At 36.1% G+C, this 14,964-nt stretch overlaps 1 protein-coding gene across 1 annotated transcript in view; it reads right to left on the bottom strand.

The window, feature by feature from the left end:
- The window catches only part of spel1 (DNA mismatch repair protein spel1), a 239,999-nt gene that overhangs the window by 31,274 nt on the left and 193,761 nt on the right, over positions 1-14,964 (bottom strand). The window contains exon 23 of the mRNA XM_090404470.1: positions 1,842-1,933. Coding sequence (XP_090260596.1) covers positions 1,842-1,933 — 92 coding nt within the window. The remainder of the gene's footprint in view (positions 1-1,841; positions 1,934-14,964) is intronic.

The raw sequence follows: 14,964 nt of genomic DNA, 5'->3' as shown, positions 1-14,964 counted from the left end.
ATAAGTGTTCTGTGATGTCAGTAACCAAGCTGTGTATTTTTAAACATGGAAGTAATTAGGGAAAGGGAATACTGCTGTTTATGGCAATTTTTATGACTAGTTATAAAAATTGCCTGCAAGCCAATTACAACAATGGGCAGCGTATCGTCTGTTCTCAAAACTGAACAAAATAACATCTGTGTTGCAAATGTTAGTGACCAATCAGCAAGGAAGTATAAAGAAAATTTTTCCACTGAAACTGAAGATCAAGGTAGTATGTATCTGGTTCTCAAATCTAGTAATACTGAATACTTTCTTCACAAGTTCGTATTGTAGGGTGAAAGTGCTTGTTTCGAAACCATAGTGCCATGATTTTTTAAAAGTAATAGGTCTACAGATTTAAATTTTAATATGCATAAGAGACAAGAGACTTTGTTTAATTTTGGTGTTAAGAAATCTCTTATTGAAGGTGTTTGTGATGCAACAGATAGTGATTCATTCCTCCAGCCTACAAAGCAATCTCCAGGATGTCCAAAAGGAGAGGAAAACTACCAGCACACAGGAGAAAAGTTTGCATTCACTCATAATTACTTATAATAATATTATAAATTTTTTGGTTCAGAATGGGATATGTCAATGAAATCAGCACAAATTAATTTAATGATGTTGGCCTGAGGAAACTACAATATGCTACAAGATTTCATTAGTCCAGCGATTGATAACTGATTTAAATGTAATTTTATATTTGTCAACATGTCACACTGTATACATAAGTGTACTAATATTCTTTATGATTATTCCATAATTAATTATTAATACATTACAAAATAACCAAGGTGTTCCGTGAAAATTTCAGGATTTGTGAAGTGTTCCGTCGTAGGAAAAATCTGGAAAATGCTGTAGTAGACTACAAATCAGCAAACGATTTTCTGTTCAAATAGTATTCTATCCAATCTGGTTCTTACTTGTGGGGTAATACTGGCAAAAAAATTCTAGCATGTCCTCTCTCTCTCTCTCTCTCCACAGAAGTCTATGCAACGGTAGTAAAAGTTTATTTTTATGCTATTTCTTTGATGTCAATAAAAAATAGTTTTCAGTAAAAAGTTCATATTAAAATAAGTATAAAATGTCATACAAAAATTATATAAGGGCATAACATAACAAAAATAGATATATGGTAGTAGGTGAGTCAGTACTGCAATGCTCTCTCTCTCTCTTCCTCTTTTTTTTTTTTTTTTTTTTGACAAAAAAAAATTTGCACAGGACTGTCATGAATGACTTTGTAATTTGTGATAATCTTCAAAAACAACTTATTAATAAACTGGCAGTGAAATGACTCCAACATTTTTCAAGGAATTAGAAACGAAGTTCAAAAATTGGCTCATCGATTTCGAAACTTAAATTCATTATAATGTTATGCATTAAATATTTAAAGTTTTCCAACTCCTCCCTCAAAGACGGTATAGGATACTTTACTAGTTCAACAAAGACTTCATTACTTGTTTACATTTCATTCAAATTGGTCTCTTATTTGCTGGATCTTCTTTGATAAAACTTTATGTTTCTCTTTTAAGGCAATTATAAGTGCATCATTAAACCTGTATCTTAAAAGAGAAACATAAAACTTTATGTTTCTCTTTTAAGGCAATTATAAGTGCATCATTAAACCTGTATCTTTTTTGTCATTTTTATCTCAAATTGGAGATAAAAGATTAATAAAACATCTATTTCACCAATCCTTCACCTGCCATTCTATTTAAATGGCACACATTTAGATAAATCTAGTTCAGCATACTTAAATATTAATGTGAAGTTCCTTCATAACATTCAAACTTTTAATGCAGTTTTCTGACATTACTTACTCTGAAATTGCCCAAGCCAAACCAAAACCATCATATGTAGATGTTCCCCTTCCTAATTCATCAATGATGATCAAAGAGTCTTGAGTTGCTGACTAGAAAAAAATTCAAATATATACACATTAGCAGACATGTTAGATAAATTATTCAGAGAAGATCTATATAAAAAAATGGTTGCATAGAAAGTGAATAACTAGGTAACTATGAATATATCATTATTATTATTATACAGGTATTTCCATGGAGTCTGAAGAGTTTCATGGAAACCCATTATTCACACTATGAATAATGTGTGATTCCAACCATTCCAACCAAACATTCCAACCATTCATCACACTCGAAGAAAAACATCTAGTCTTAACACCCATCTCTCTTTCTCCCCCCCCCCCCCCTTTCTTCCATGTTCTGAAAAAGAAAAAAAAAAGTCTTTAGTGTCAATCCCATAAGATCCCTTTAACTTATATGCTTCTATCACATCTCATTTTTGCCTATCAGCTAGTTTTTGAAACCCATAGACTTCAATCTATTCTCATAGAAAGCATTTCATAGACCTGCCACAATCTTTGTCACTTGCCTCTGGATCCTTTCCACCACTTCATTCCCATGGAATCCAGGTGACCAGATCTGCAATTTCACCACATATATCACTAAACTTCAATATAGTACACAGCTTGTGATCTCTTTTTCCCAAAGTGTATCACCTTACACTTGGCCACATTTAAGTCATCCTGCAGAATCTCTATATCACCCTCATTTACTATTGCTCTTTCCAGTTTTGCATCATCAGCAAACAACTGAATATTTCCTGTCAAATCATTTCCTATACACTGATGTACAAATTAAACAATAGAGGACCAAGTATTGAGCCCTGTGGTAACCACTGGTTACCTGACTTTTCCTGAATTCAACTGCTCCATAAACCACTCTTTGATATCTGTCCATCAGTCATCCTCTAATCCAAATCATCAGATTTATATCCATTCCCATATTGAATGCCTTTGCAAAGTCCAGCAGTGTCGCTGAGTAGCCATTTCTCCAATCCAACTCCATTGTCACTTTATTATAAAAAGTAATTACTAAAGCAAGACCTAACTTTCACAAAACAATGTTGTCCCTTATAAAGTATCATATTCCTATCCATCCATCCAGTCCAGAATTCTTTTACCAATTTCTTCAATACCTTAACCACTACTCCTGAGATACTGATTGGCCTATAATTTGCTACGTCTATCTTGGAGCCTCCTTTATATGATGGGACTTCTTCTTTCACTACGCATTATTCCCGCTTCCTATGCGGGGTTTGCATGTTACTTAGATGCGACTTCTTGTTAGTACCACTCCCAACTGACCTATGGCCTAGTCTGCTGCTGGGGGGGATATATTTTTGACTGTAGAAGCGTATGTTCACGGGGGTGGTTTTGCCTGCTTGTGGGATGAAAAATACCCTACTACAAGCGCCCAAGACTGGCTAACTTGGCTATGCCTGAGGAAGATCCTCAAATTCCTCACGTCTTCGACAGGAATCGAATCTAGGACACTCCTTCCCCAGGCATATGGTTGCGAAGTGCAAAGTCACTAGGCTAACCGCGCGGCTCTTTATATGATGGGACTATTCTGCCTATTTTCTTCCATTCACATCTTCCCAGTACTGAGACAAATGAAATAGCTTAGTCAGAGGAGCTGATTATACCCTTGTAAATTCTCGTAATACATGGCTGATATGCCATCTAATCCCATAGCTGCAATTGCAGTGAGATTCTTCAATCTTCATTCTTTCATCAGTTTCATCTGGTATTGCACAATCACATCTGGTATTGCAATATCACCACCTAGATGGTACACCCTTGCAAAATGCTCACTCAGTAATTCAACTATTTGGTTTGCTTCTGTTACCTCCCCATCATCAGCACTTTTTAAAGTCATCCTTCCATAGTCATTCCTCCTTTTACTTGCTACACAGCAAAAAACCTGTTTAGGCTTTCTTTTGGCCTTCCTTACCACATAGCCTTCTTGCTTGTACCCTGTACTGCTCATGGGCATGCTGACTACCTTTTTCTTTATACTCTCCACAACTTTATCATGTTCTGCAACTCCTACTTAATGATGTTATTCACTTTTGCAGTTAAATAAATCTAACTCCTACCTGATTTATCCTTCTGACTCTGAGTATACAGTCTGATACTACTTTCTTCAAACATCTCATTGACCACCTTCCATGCACTACAAACATCTATCCACTTACAAATTCTTATTCCATGGCACTGCTAAAAGCATGTCATAATTATATTTTTTGTAATTCCACATATATCCCATCTTAAGAAAATTCTGCATATCTGCAGAATTTTATCAATCTCCCAGATAAAGCTACAAGATCACTTTTGGAGCATAATTAGACTGGTTACTGTTAAGTTCTCTGATGCTATGACCAGATCCAGCACTTTCAAACCTCACGTCTCCTCTCCATTACATGCTGTCTCAGGTAATTACCCCTTAGCAACTGTATGAATTCCATTTCCTTCTTCCAATCTATGTTCCCATAGTTGAAATCACCATAATAATAATTACTTGCATTTATCATTTTAAATTGCCAATGCATGCCATTTATATTCAATCTAATACCCCCTGGATTATTGCAGCAACCCATTACATATTTTATCTAATTTTTTTTTAGGAAATGATAACGTAAACTATAATATTAATTATAAAACTTTAATTAATAACTACCTATATTTTGGGAATTACATTCCCATCTTCAGGGATCACAAAACAATGATATATGCAAGCAGGCATTAACATTAAGCAAATGAGCTTAGTGTTAGTGCCAAATGTAATGCTCCCAAAATATAGGTAGTTATTAATTAAAGTTTTATAATTAATAATATAGTTTACATTGTAATTTCCTAAAAAATTAGAAGTATGTCTAATCAATATATAAGCTTGTCGACTAGAATTATGATCATCCACAAAGATTCCATCGCATGCAAAGCCCGTCAATGTTAAGATAATTTGCTTAGTGTTAGTGCCTGCATGCACATATTATTGTTTTGTAATCCCTGAAGATGGGAATATTTTGTCCTGTTGGCCTCTATCTCACACCAGTTAGCCTCAAATGAATTGCACTCTGCATCCCTGTTCTCCTGATGTACTTCTCCTTTTGGCTCCAATTCTTTTGCTATCATCAGCAAAAACTCCTCCCCCATCCTGTTCCTTCTGTCCTCTCTGAAGATATAATATTATATCCTTTGGATTTTATTTCTATACCATCCTTAGTCAACCAAGTTTCACTAATGCTTATAACATTTTAATAATTAGAAAACTGCTTCAACTGTATACTTATATCTTAAATTTCAATACAGCATATGAATAAGCAAGTTTATTTTTTTTATTTTTAGTTGTGATTGTCATTTTGTCATAGTACTTTATGAGGACAACAAAAAATTTCTGATGCCCTTTTTTTATTTCTAGGTTAATTTTGACCAAATTTCTAGTAATTAATAATTTCTACCTTATAATTTTCTTTAAGTTGATGGGTCAAGTACATTATATGAAACTGTTTTCTTAATGGTTGAACAATTGGAAAAGAAACATTTTTACTGATTCCTATCTGACTATCTAATTCTATGATGAATAAGAAAAATATTTCCCTTACAGTTTAAACTGAATTTGAACCGTCATCTTGATCATAATGACAAACATTCTGCATCACATTCATCTCACTATGTGCAAACTTCCTATTTACAAAATATTGAAAATAAAGAATGAAGAATTCTAAATCTAAATCTAAAATGAAGATTTTATTTTAATACCAATATTTCAATTTTGCTCAGAAATGGAAGAAAAAGTAATGTAATAGGAATCAGAGATGATAAAAGTGACATAAAAATTGATGATAAAGATGCAATGTCTGGAGTAATTACTTTGAAAGACTGTTAATTGAGAGTGACAGAAGCAATGAGAGAGTGTGGATAAAAAATATTCATGAGAACAATGAGGAGCACATATCAATATTTGAAGAAGAAAATACTGTCAGAAAACTGAAATGTGGAAAGGTACTTGATGTAAATCTTTTGATGAGAAATGCTCAAATATTGAGGTATAAAAGTCTTAGTGTCTGCAATGCATAATGGGGACATGGTCAGAAGGCTAAATACTGGATTGATTTTATAGATGAGTACTCTAAGAGTACTCATCTATAAAAGGGGAAATATAGGAATTTCTCTGCCAAATATTCCAGATAAGATTTATGAAAGCATATTTGAGAAGAGGTTAATTGTTTGTTCTCTCACATAGTTGGGAGAGAACAAACAATCATTTAGACAAGCAAAGTTGTCAAGATCAGATTTACACTTTATGACAAATAGCAAAAATTGAAGCAATATAACTTGAAGCTGTATTTAAGTTTTATAGATCTGGAAAAGGCATATGATACAGTGCCAAAGAGAAAAGCTCTTCAGAATATACACTTATATGGAATATTATATAGAGCAATACACAGTATTTATTTACATTGCAAGTCAGCATTTAGAATTGAAGGCAGTACAGAAGGATGATTTGATGTTAAACTATGTGTAAGAAAGCACACTATCTCCACTTTTCTTCATCATCTGTATGGGCCACACTGCCAATCTAGGTGGCCTGAGTGATTAGTACATTTGCTCTCCAATCAACAGGCTGCAGGTTCAAATCCTTCCATGGGCATGTTGTGAGTGACTGTCTTTAGGTGGTAGATGAATTTCACTGCCCAATGTAAGATCACCAAATCACACTTATTGGAAGCCTGAGTGGCTTAAAAGGTTTCATATTTGTCTCTAAAGCAAGGTTTTCAGACCAGGTAAAAAAATGAATAAAAACAAAAAAAAAATTATAAAAACTAACAAAAATTGTTAGATCACACATGAAACGTTTACAGCCTTCCATGAGTGGGACTGATATAAAATGAAATAAATAAATAACAAAATAATCCCTTACCAATCAAAAAAGACAAAAACTGAACACAATCAGAAACAATGAAAATATAAACTCCATTCTTGTTGAGAGGCTTATACGCTGGTTAAACATGATAACTAATATTTAAGGAATTGACAGCGTATACTAGAAATATAGATTAAATAAACTTTAATATATACCTTCCGATATTTCGGCGAACGTCACGTTGCCATCTTCTTGGGAACTTACTACACAGACACGTGCACACAAGTACTAATAACAGCAAATGAGACTGAAGCTAGGAAGCTAGCGTTTCCTAAAGTCCTGATGGTGCCCCCTGGCGGGCTATATTGGTAGTTCTTGGCCTTTGGGCTGAAGTTCTTCTGATAACAGTTTCCCAAATTTGGGGCAGTTTCATGCATCCAAATTTGTTGAGGTTTGGCAACTGCCTAACCACATCGCCAACGATATCAGATTGGATGTAGCCTGTGTTCTCAACAAAGTAAAACCTCCAAAATCCAACATATCCAGTAGTGAATACAAGGCACTACAAGAATTGAAAAGAAACAAAAATATAGTGATCACCAAAGCGGATAAGGGAAACGCCACTGTGGTACTTAATCTTAAAGATTACACAGGTAAGCTCAAGGCTTTATTATTAGATCGTTCCACTTACCTCCCCATTAATTACAATCCCACCAACTCACAAATTAGAAAACTCCATAGGCTCCTTAAGAAGGTCACTTCTTGGCCTGAGGAGATTACCAACAGACTAAAACCCTATAACTCTAGACCCCCCCGCATATATGGGCTCCCAAAAATACACAAAGAAAATGTGCCATTACATCCCATAGTGGATGGCATTGATTCCCCCACTTACAAACTAGCCAAGAATTTAGCCAAAGCGCTCTCACACTATACTGGCAATACACCATCACACATAAAAAACTCAGCCCACTTCAAAGCCAGTATAGAAAACCTTACACTCAAACATAATGACATAATGGTCAGTTTTGATGTCTCCTCCCTATTCACGAATGTCCCCCTCAAAGAAACCTTAGAGCTAATCCAAGCTAAATTTCCTCCCGATATCTCAGCCCTATTTCAGTTTACAATGAACTCAGGCTATTTCGTTTGGCAGGAAAAATTCTACAAACAGATAGAGGGGACAGCCATGGGTTCACCACTTTCCCCACCCTTGGCCAAGTTCTTCATGGAGATGTTTGAAGAGAAAGCCTTAAACTCAGCCCCACAAAAACCTACCATATGGCTTCGCTACGTTGATGATGTTTTCGCTATTTGGCCACATGGCCCGGATTCACTCCTCTCCTTCCTAACACACTTAAACAACCAACACCCTAGAATCAAATTCACCCTGGAAAAAGAGGAAAACAATAACCTCCCCTTCCTAGACACACTAGTCACCCGCCAACCTGATGGAACCTTGGTTTTCTCAGTTTATAGAAAACCCACCCATACAGGCAGATACATTCACCAACAATCCCCCCCCCCCCTCACAACAATATGGAGTGATTAAAACATTATTCCACAGGGCAAAAATAATCTGTTCTAATGATCAAGCCCTAACCACTGAACTAAATCACATCCGTGACACTTTCTCAGCCAACGGCTACCCCCTCCAAAAAATCCAAAAAATACTTAACCCAGTTATCCACAACCCACCACCCCCTCCCCTTCACAAAAAAGATTACTCTAAATCTATCACTATTCCCTACATCAGAGGCACCTCGGAAAAAATCAATAAAATCCTAAAAAAACATGACCTGACCACCTGTTACAGACCACATAGAAAACTGGCAACCCTTATCCGCTCCACCAAAGACCAACCACTTCCCCTAGACCTACCTGGTGTATACCAGGTCCCTTGCAGCTGTAAACTGTCCTACTTTGGCCAAACAGGCAGGACAGCAAATATCAGAATCTCAGAACACAAGGATTACATCCAATTTTACCAGTACAGCCACTCTGGGCTTGCAGACCACGCTCTGGATACTCGCCACAGAATAAGATGGAAGAAAGCCACAGTAATACACCGCAGCAAGTTCAAGTATGAAAGACTATTCATGGAATCAGCCTCGGCCCTTAGGAACATGCCAAACCTCAACAAATTTGGATGCATGAAACTGCCCCAAATTTGGGAAACTGTTATCAGAAGAACTTCAGCCCAAAGGCCAAGAACTACTAATATAGCCCGCCAGGGGGCACCATCAGGACTTTAGGAAACGCTAGCTTCCTAGCTTCAGTCTCATTTGCTGTTATTAGTACTTGTGTGCACGTGTCTGTGTAGTAAGTTCCCAAGAAGATGGCAACGTGACGTTCGCCGAAATATCGGAAGGTATATATTATCATCATCATCATCATCAATCATCATCATCAAATTCCTGCCATGTACCCTCAAGGGGTGTACAGGATATGACAGTACTACATGAAAAAATTACATCATTACTAACTTCCTATCTACAATTTTCCTCCAAATCAGTCTGTTACTTGTCAAGACTCCAACATTATCAGATCTTATATTTCTATCATCTAAGGCACTTTGTACCGTATCAATCCACCTATATCTTGGTCTTCCTCTGGGTCGTTTTCCAGCCAACCTGGCAGAGAACACTTGTTTTGCTAATCTTTCCTCTCCCATTCTATTTAAGTGACCATACCATCTGAGATTAGCTCTGCTAATGCATTCCTGGATGCTGACAATGTCAAGTTCTTTCCTAATATCCTCATTTTTAATATGATATTGCCATTGATGCCATCTGTTCACGCCTCTAATCTTTCTCAGGACTCTCATATCTGCGGTCTCTAGTCTTTGGTCAAGTGTTTTACTTCTGACCCAGCTCTCAGATCCATAAGTTAAAATTGGTTTGAACACAGTCTTGTATACAGCTAATTTAGTGTTCCGACTAATTTCTCTCTTATTCCATATGAATTTATTCAATTGACTTCCCACGATACCAGCTTTGCTGATTCTGTTGTCTATTTCTATATTTAGTTTACCATCTTCAGTAAAAATTGTGCCTAAGTAGCTGAAATGTTTTACTTGTTCCACAGGTTCTCCATTCACAACACAGTTGACATTTTCAATGATTCTGCCTATTTTCATTGTCTTTGTCTTTTTATTGCTGACCTTCATACCATATCGATTACAACAGCTATTCAATTTAGTCAGAGAATCTTGCAGACTTGTAGCAGATTTATTTAGAAGTATAACATCATCCGCATAAAGCAAAGAGCTGACATTAACATCTCCAATTTTGATATCACGTTTAATACCACATTCCTTCATAATGTGATCCATATAGATAATGAATAACAGAGGGGATAATGTACATCCTTGTCTCACACCAGATTTAACATTAAACCATCTTCCTGAACTTCCTTCAATTCTAACTGCTGACTCACAACTCAAATAAAGACTAAGTATTGCTTGATATAATGCCCCATTGACACCATATAACTGCAGCGTATTGAATAGCTTCTCTCTTGGCACCTTGTCATATGCCTTTTCCAAATCGACAAAACTTAAATACAGATCTTTGTTATATTCCCATGCTTTCTCGACTATTTGTCGTAAAGTGATGATCTGATCTTGACAGCCTCTATTTGGCCTGAATCCAGCTTGTTCTTCACCAAGCTTTTCTTCCACAATTCTTCTCAACCGTTTCTCAAGTATACTTGCATAGATCTTGCCGGGAACACTCAGTAGGGAAATACCTCTGTAATTCTCACATTCAGTCTTATTTCCCTTTTTATATATGGGTACTATGAGAGCTTTACTCCAATCATCGGGAATTCGTCCCTCTGTCCAGGCTTTCTGAACTATGCAGTGCAGCCACTGTAAGACTCTTATACCACCATACTTCAGCATTTCTGGTCGAATATCATCTACTCCTGCTGCCTTTCCACATTTCAAGCCTTTGATGGCTTTTTCTACTTCAAGTATGGATATGTATTCCTGACTGCATGCCTGGTCAGTGTTTTTTACCACTGTGCTGTCATCACTGCTTGTTTCATTTAGCAGTTTTTCAAAGTAATTACTCCATACTTCAAGGATATCTTTTTCTCCTGTTTTCATTTCACCTTTATCATCTCTAATTCCTTTTACAGCACACTTTCCTCCATTCCTAAGCTTCTTCAACAACCTCCAGAATATTTTGCCACCTTCTTGATATTTATTTTCTATATTCTTGCCAAAGTCCTCCCATGACTTTTGTTTAGCCAGTTTTACACACTGTTTAGCTTTCTTACATTTGTCTCTGTATTCTGTAAGAGTAAAAGCTGACTTATTTGCCAGGAACTTTTGATATGCTTTCTTCTTTTCCTTCACTGCCTCTTTAACTTCCTGTGTCCACCAGGGAGTTCTGATTTTTTTATCCTTGCACACAACCTCACCACATGCCTCTCTGGCAGAATCAATCAATGTTTCCTTCAGAGTTTGCCACTGAATCTCCAAGGTTTGATTCCTGTTCTCAAGGTATATATTAAAGTTTATTTAATCTATATTTCTAGTATACGCTGTCAATTCCTTAAATATTAGTTATCAAACTCCATTCTGTTGCAAGTTTTTTGACTTGGTTTTAAATTAAATTAAAAATTCCAAAAAATTATATTTTTGTTTAATCCTTTACTCAAGTGTGAGCAAAAAAAGTTTGCGCATGAAGTATCTTCATGACTAGGTTTGTATATAGAGGCTGACTTCACATTAACTGACTTAGTACTCCCATAATGCAAGCACCCTTTAGGGAGAATATAATGCTATACATTATGGGAAGGGCCACTACTCAGATCAGTTTCAACCTTTATTCAGGTCTCATCAGTGGGAGCAAGCCCAGAAGAGATACCAAGGTTGAAGTAATGTAGAAGTCATATATCTCCCATATACAAGTAGTGAAAAGGTGTGACACCTTATTATAAGATCTCAATAAAGGTCGAAACCAATCTGAGTAATGGCTCTTCCCATAACACACAGCAGTATCCATGTCTGAAAGAATATATACTGCTGTGCGTTATGGAATATTAAGACAATTAATGTGAACCCTTCATAACTAGGCTACTTGTAAGTAGCCTAGTGTGTGGAGATACTTGATGTGCAACTTTCTATTTTACTTTCTAATTTAATGAAGCTCCATTCTCAAAGAAGAGACTACAGAACCATTGAAATATTTCAGCTATTCAGGCACAACTGTAGTGAAGATGGCAAATTAAATATGAAAACAGACAAAACGTGGTATGGTGGGGGAGGTACTTGAATAAGTTTATAAGGAATATGAAACTAGCAGCACATAACATGGTATTCACATGAATTCTAAGTTATAGATCTGAAAAGCTGGGTTAGAAATAAAACAATTGATCAATGATCAGAGACCACAGATATGAGAGTTTTCTGAGAAAAATTAGGAGCATCAACAGATGGCATCAATGGTAAAATCATATTAAAAAGAACTTTACATTGTTAGTATTCATGAATGTGTCAGCAGAACTAATTGAAGAATGGTATAATCACTTAAACAGAATGAGCAAGGAGAGATCAGTAAAATAGGCGTCTCGTGCCAGAATGTAAAATAAGACCCAAAAGACCAAGATGTGGGGAGACTGATGCAATTAGCAGTGCCCTAGAAGACAAAATATAAGATCTATGAATCTTAACAAATAACAGACTAATTGGGAGGAAAACTGTGGATAGGAAGTTACTAATAATATAAACTTAATCATGTTATCCTATACATATCAGGAATTTGATGATGATGAAATACAGTTTTATGTTGAAATAATAACCAGAGATATTGATGAGGATAATTGTGTACCACTGATTTCATATTATCAATTTTTCTTCTTTTTTTTTTTTGCTTTTAGATACAAGTTTTTGATATTTTTTATTGCATTTAGAAATAGGAATTTTACTGCATATCTAAAAATGAGAATACCATATCTCTAAAAATATTTGTATAATGTATAAAAGAACAGTTAAACGAAATCTAATAATATTACCATTATTATTATTAAAAGAGACCTCCAGGGAGGATCATCGAGGGAGGTCATAATATCTGCACCAGCTGTCACACCTGTTCTTGAATTCATTCATTCATTACTTGAACATACCACATTTAATGGCAATCCATTCCAATCATGAACCACTCTATGAGAGAAAAATCTAGCTCTCAACCCCTTTTTTGACAGCATTCATTCTCAACTTCCAAGGATGTCCTTTTCCCAACCTCCATAAAGTGAAAAATTCCATCTACTAAAATCCTGTATAACCCTTTCAGAAGTTTGTAAGTCTCAATCCTATCACCTCCCCCCTCTCTTTTTCCTGTTTGTTAGTATCTGCAGTCTACAAATTCGTTGTCGTGCAGAATAATCAGAGTTGTGTTCAGGGCTTAGGCAGAAGTCCTGTTAGAGAAGTATATTAAAGTCTCAAACACAAGTCACTGTTACTGTGAATAAAGAATACAGAAGGTATGGTATTAATCTCAGAGGATATTGGCACTTAGAATATATAGGGTCTACAGATGGGTACTCTTGATACTGTCTGTAAAGAGATGGAAAAGGTATAAAATTGATATCCTGGGAATTACAGAGACCAGATGGAATGGAGAAGGTCATTTCAAAAGACAAGATGGTAAACAAACTGGTTATTTATTCAGGAGGTGATTTTGATTTTCTATCAAAATATCATGGAGTAGCTGTAGTATTGAGGAAAGTTCAGGCAAGAGCTCTTCTTGCATATAATCCCATTAACGACAGGATACTTTGTACTAGACTTAAGGTTCATCCTATAAATGTGCCAATCATGCGAAAAGATTGGAAGAACTTTAAGGCTCCTTAAACATATTGACAGAAGAAAGCTGAAATACTTTGGACACATTGAAAGGATGGAAGGAAGACTTCTCAAGACAGTAATAGAAAGTAAAGTAGGTATTATTTCTGAGAAAATTCCCATGTTACTCCTCTAAGTAAATATTATTTTCAGTCATCATTTAAAACATCAGTAATGCCCTAAAATTTGAGTAAAAAGCCAATGACATTATAAAAAAGGGGTACTCCTAAACAAAAATAGGCTAAATATAATAAGAAGGTAAAGTTTCTGGAAAAAGAGGAAAAGATCTTCAATGGGATGGATGGATGGTGTGTCTGAAGTGACTGATCTTCAGAGAGTTGGTGTCTCCAGAAAGGCATACAACAGGACCACTTGGACTAGCGTCGAACATTACCAAGGAAAGGAGTGATCAATATGAGCTGCTGGATGGTTTTTTGATATGTATTCCTGATTGCATTCTTCTAGAAGAATATATCCTATTATTGTTCTGTCAAGTGGCGGCTCATGGCTTGAAATCATGGGGGGGGGGGCTGCAACTTTCGAAATATACATACACACTGTAAGTACAGTGTATACGTGTTTGGATAAAATATCAAAATTATGGTAAAAATTTTAAAAAAAAATTAAACATGAAAAATATTGTTTATTATTGATAAAATTATACAGTTTAGTATAATTCAAAGGGGTGCTTAAGGGTCAAAGCTGTATAACTGAGAGGAGACCTCCACATAGCCTTTAAAGGAATGCGGAGAACCGACCAGGGCTTCTGACCTAATGTCCAATCCTCACCTTCTTGTGGTGCACCCTGTTGGGTATCTACTTTGATACTGAACGAACGAGGATGGGCTGGCAATTTGGGATTTAGCCGACCAAATTGTATTCTTATTGGTTAAACCAAAATAAAAAATGATGGTACAACATGACAAAATTTCATGCCGGCTGGGGCGTCGCCCGGTTAAACAAGGCCCCCGTTGTTTTCGCCAGGGAACCAGGGCGAACAGCGAAAAGTCAGCTACTGGAACAAATCTGAAAACAAACCCCAACTCAACATCACCAGAGTTAAAGATTGGTACTATCAACGTAAGAAGCCTGAATGGCAAAGAAATGGAGCTAGCTGAGGAATTAGATAAGTACCAGATCGACATAATAGGGGTGACTGAAACAAAAAAGACCAAAACTGGTGAGATCTTTCTGAGCAATAAATACAAAATGTTATATTCAGGCAATAACAATCAAGGAAAAGAAGGAGTAGCCATAGTATTCAACACAAAATACGAGGCTAATCTTCTTGAATGGCAGTCAGTCTCAAGTAGAGTAATGTGGGCAAATATGAGAATGGGGAACTGGACAATGAGACTTATT

Source organism: Typopeltis vanoorti, chromosome 14 (assembly GCF_054136105.1).
Source record: "Typopeltis vanoorti isolate ZY-2024b chromosome 14, IOZ_Tvanoo_1.0, whole genome shotgun sequence".
NCBI lineage: Eukaryota > Metazoa > Arthropoda > Arachnida > Uropygi > Thelyphonidae > Typopeltis > Typopeltis vanoorti.
The sequence above is the reverse complement of the archived record's forward strand: the minus strand, read 5'-3'. Positions and strand labels throughout refer to the sequence as shown.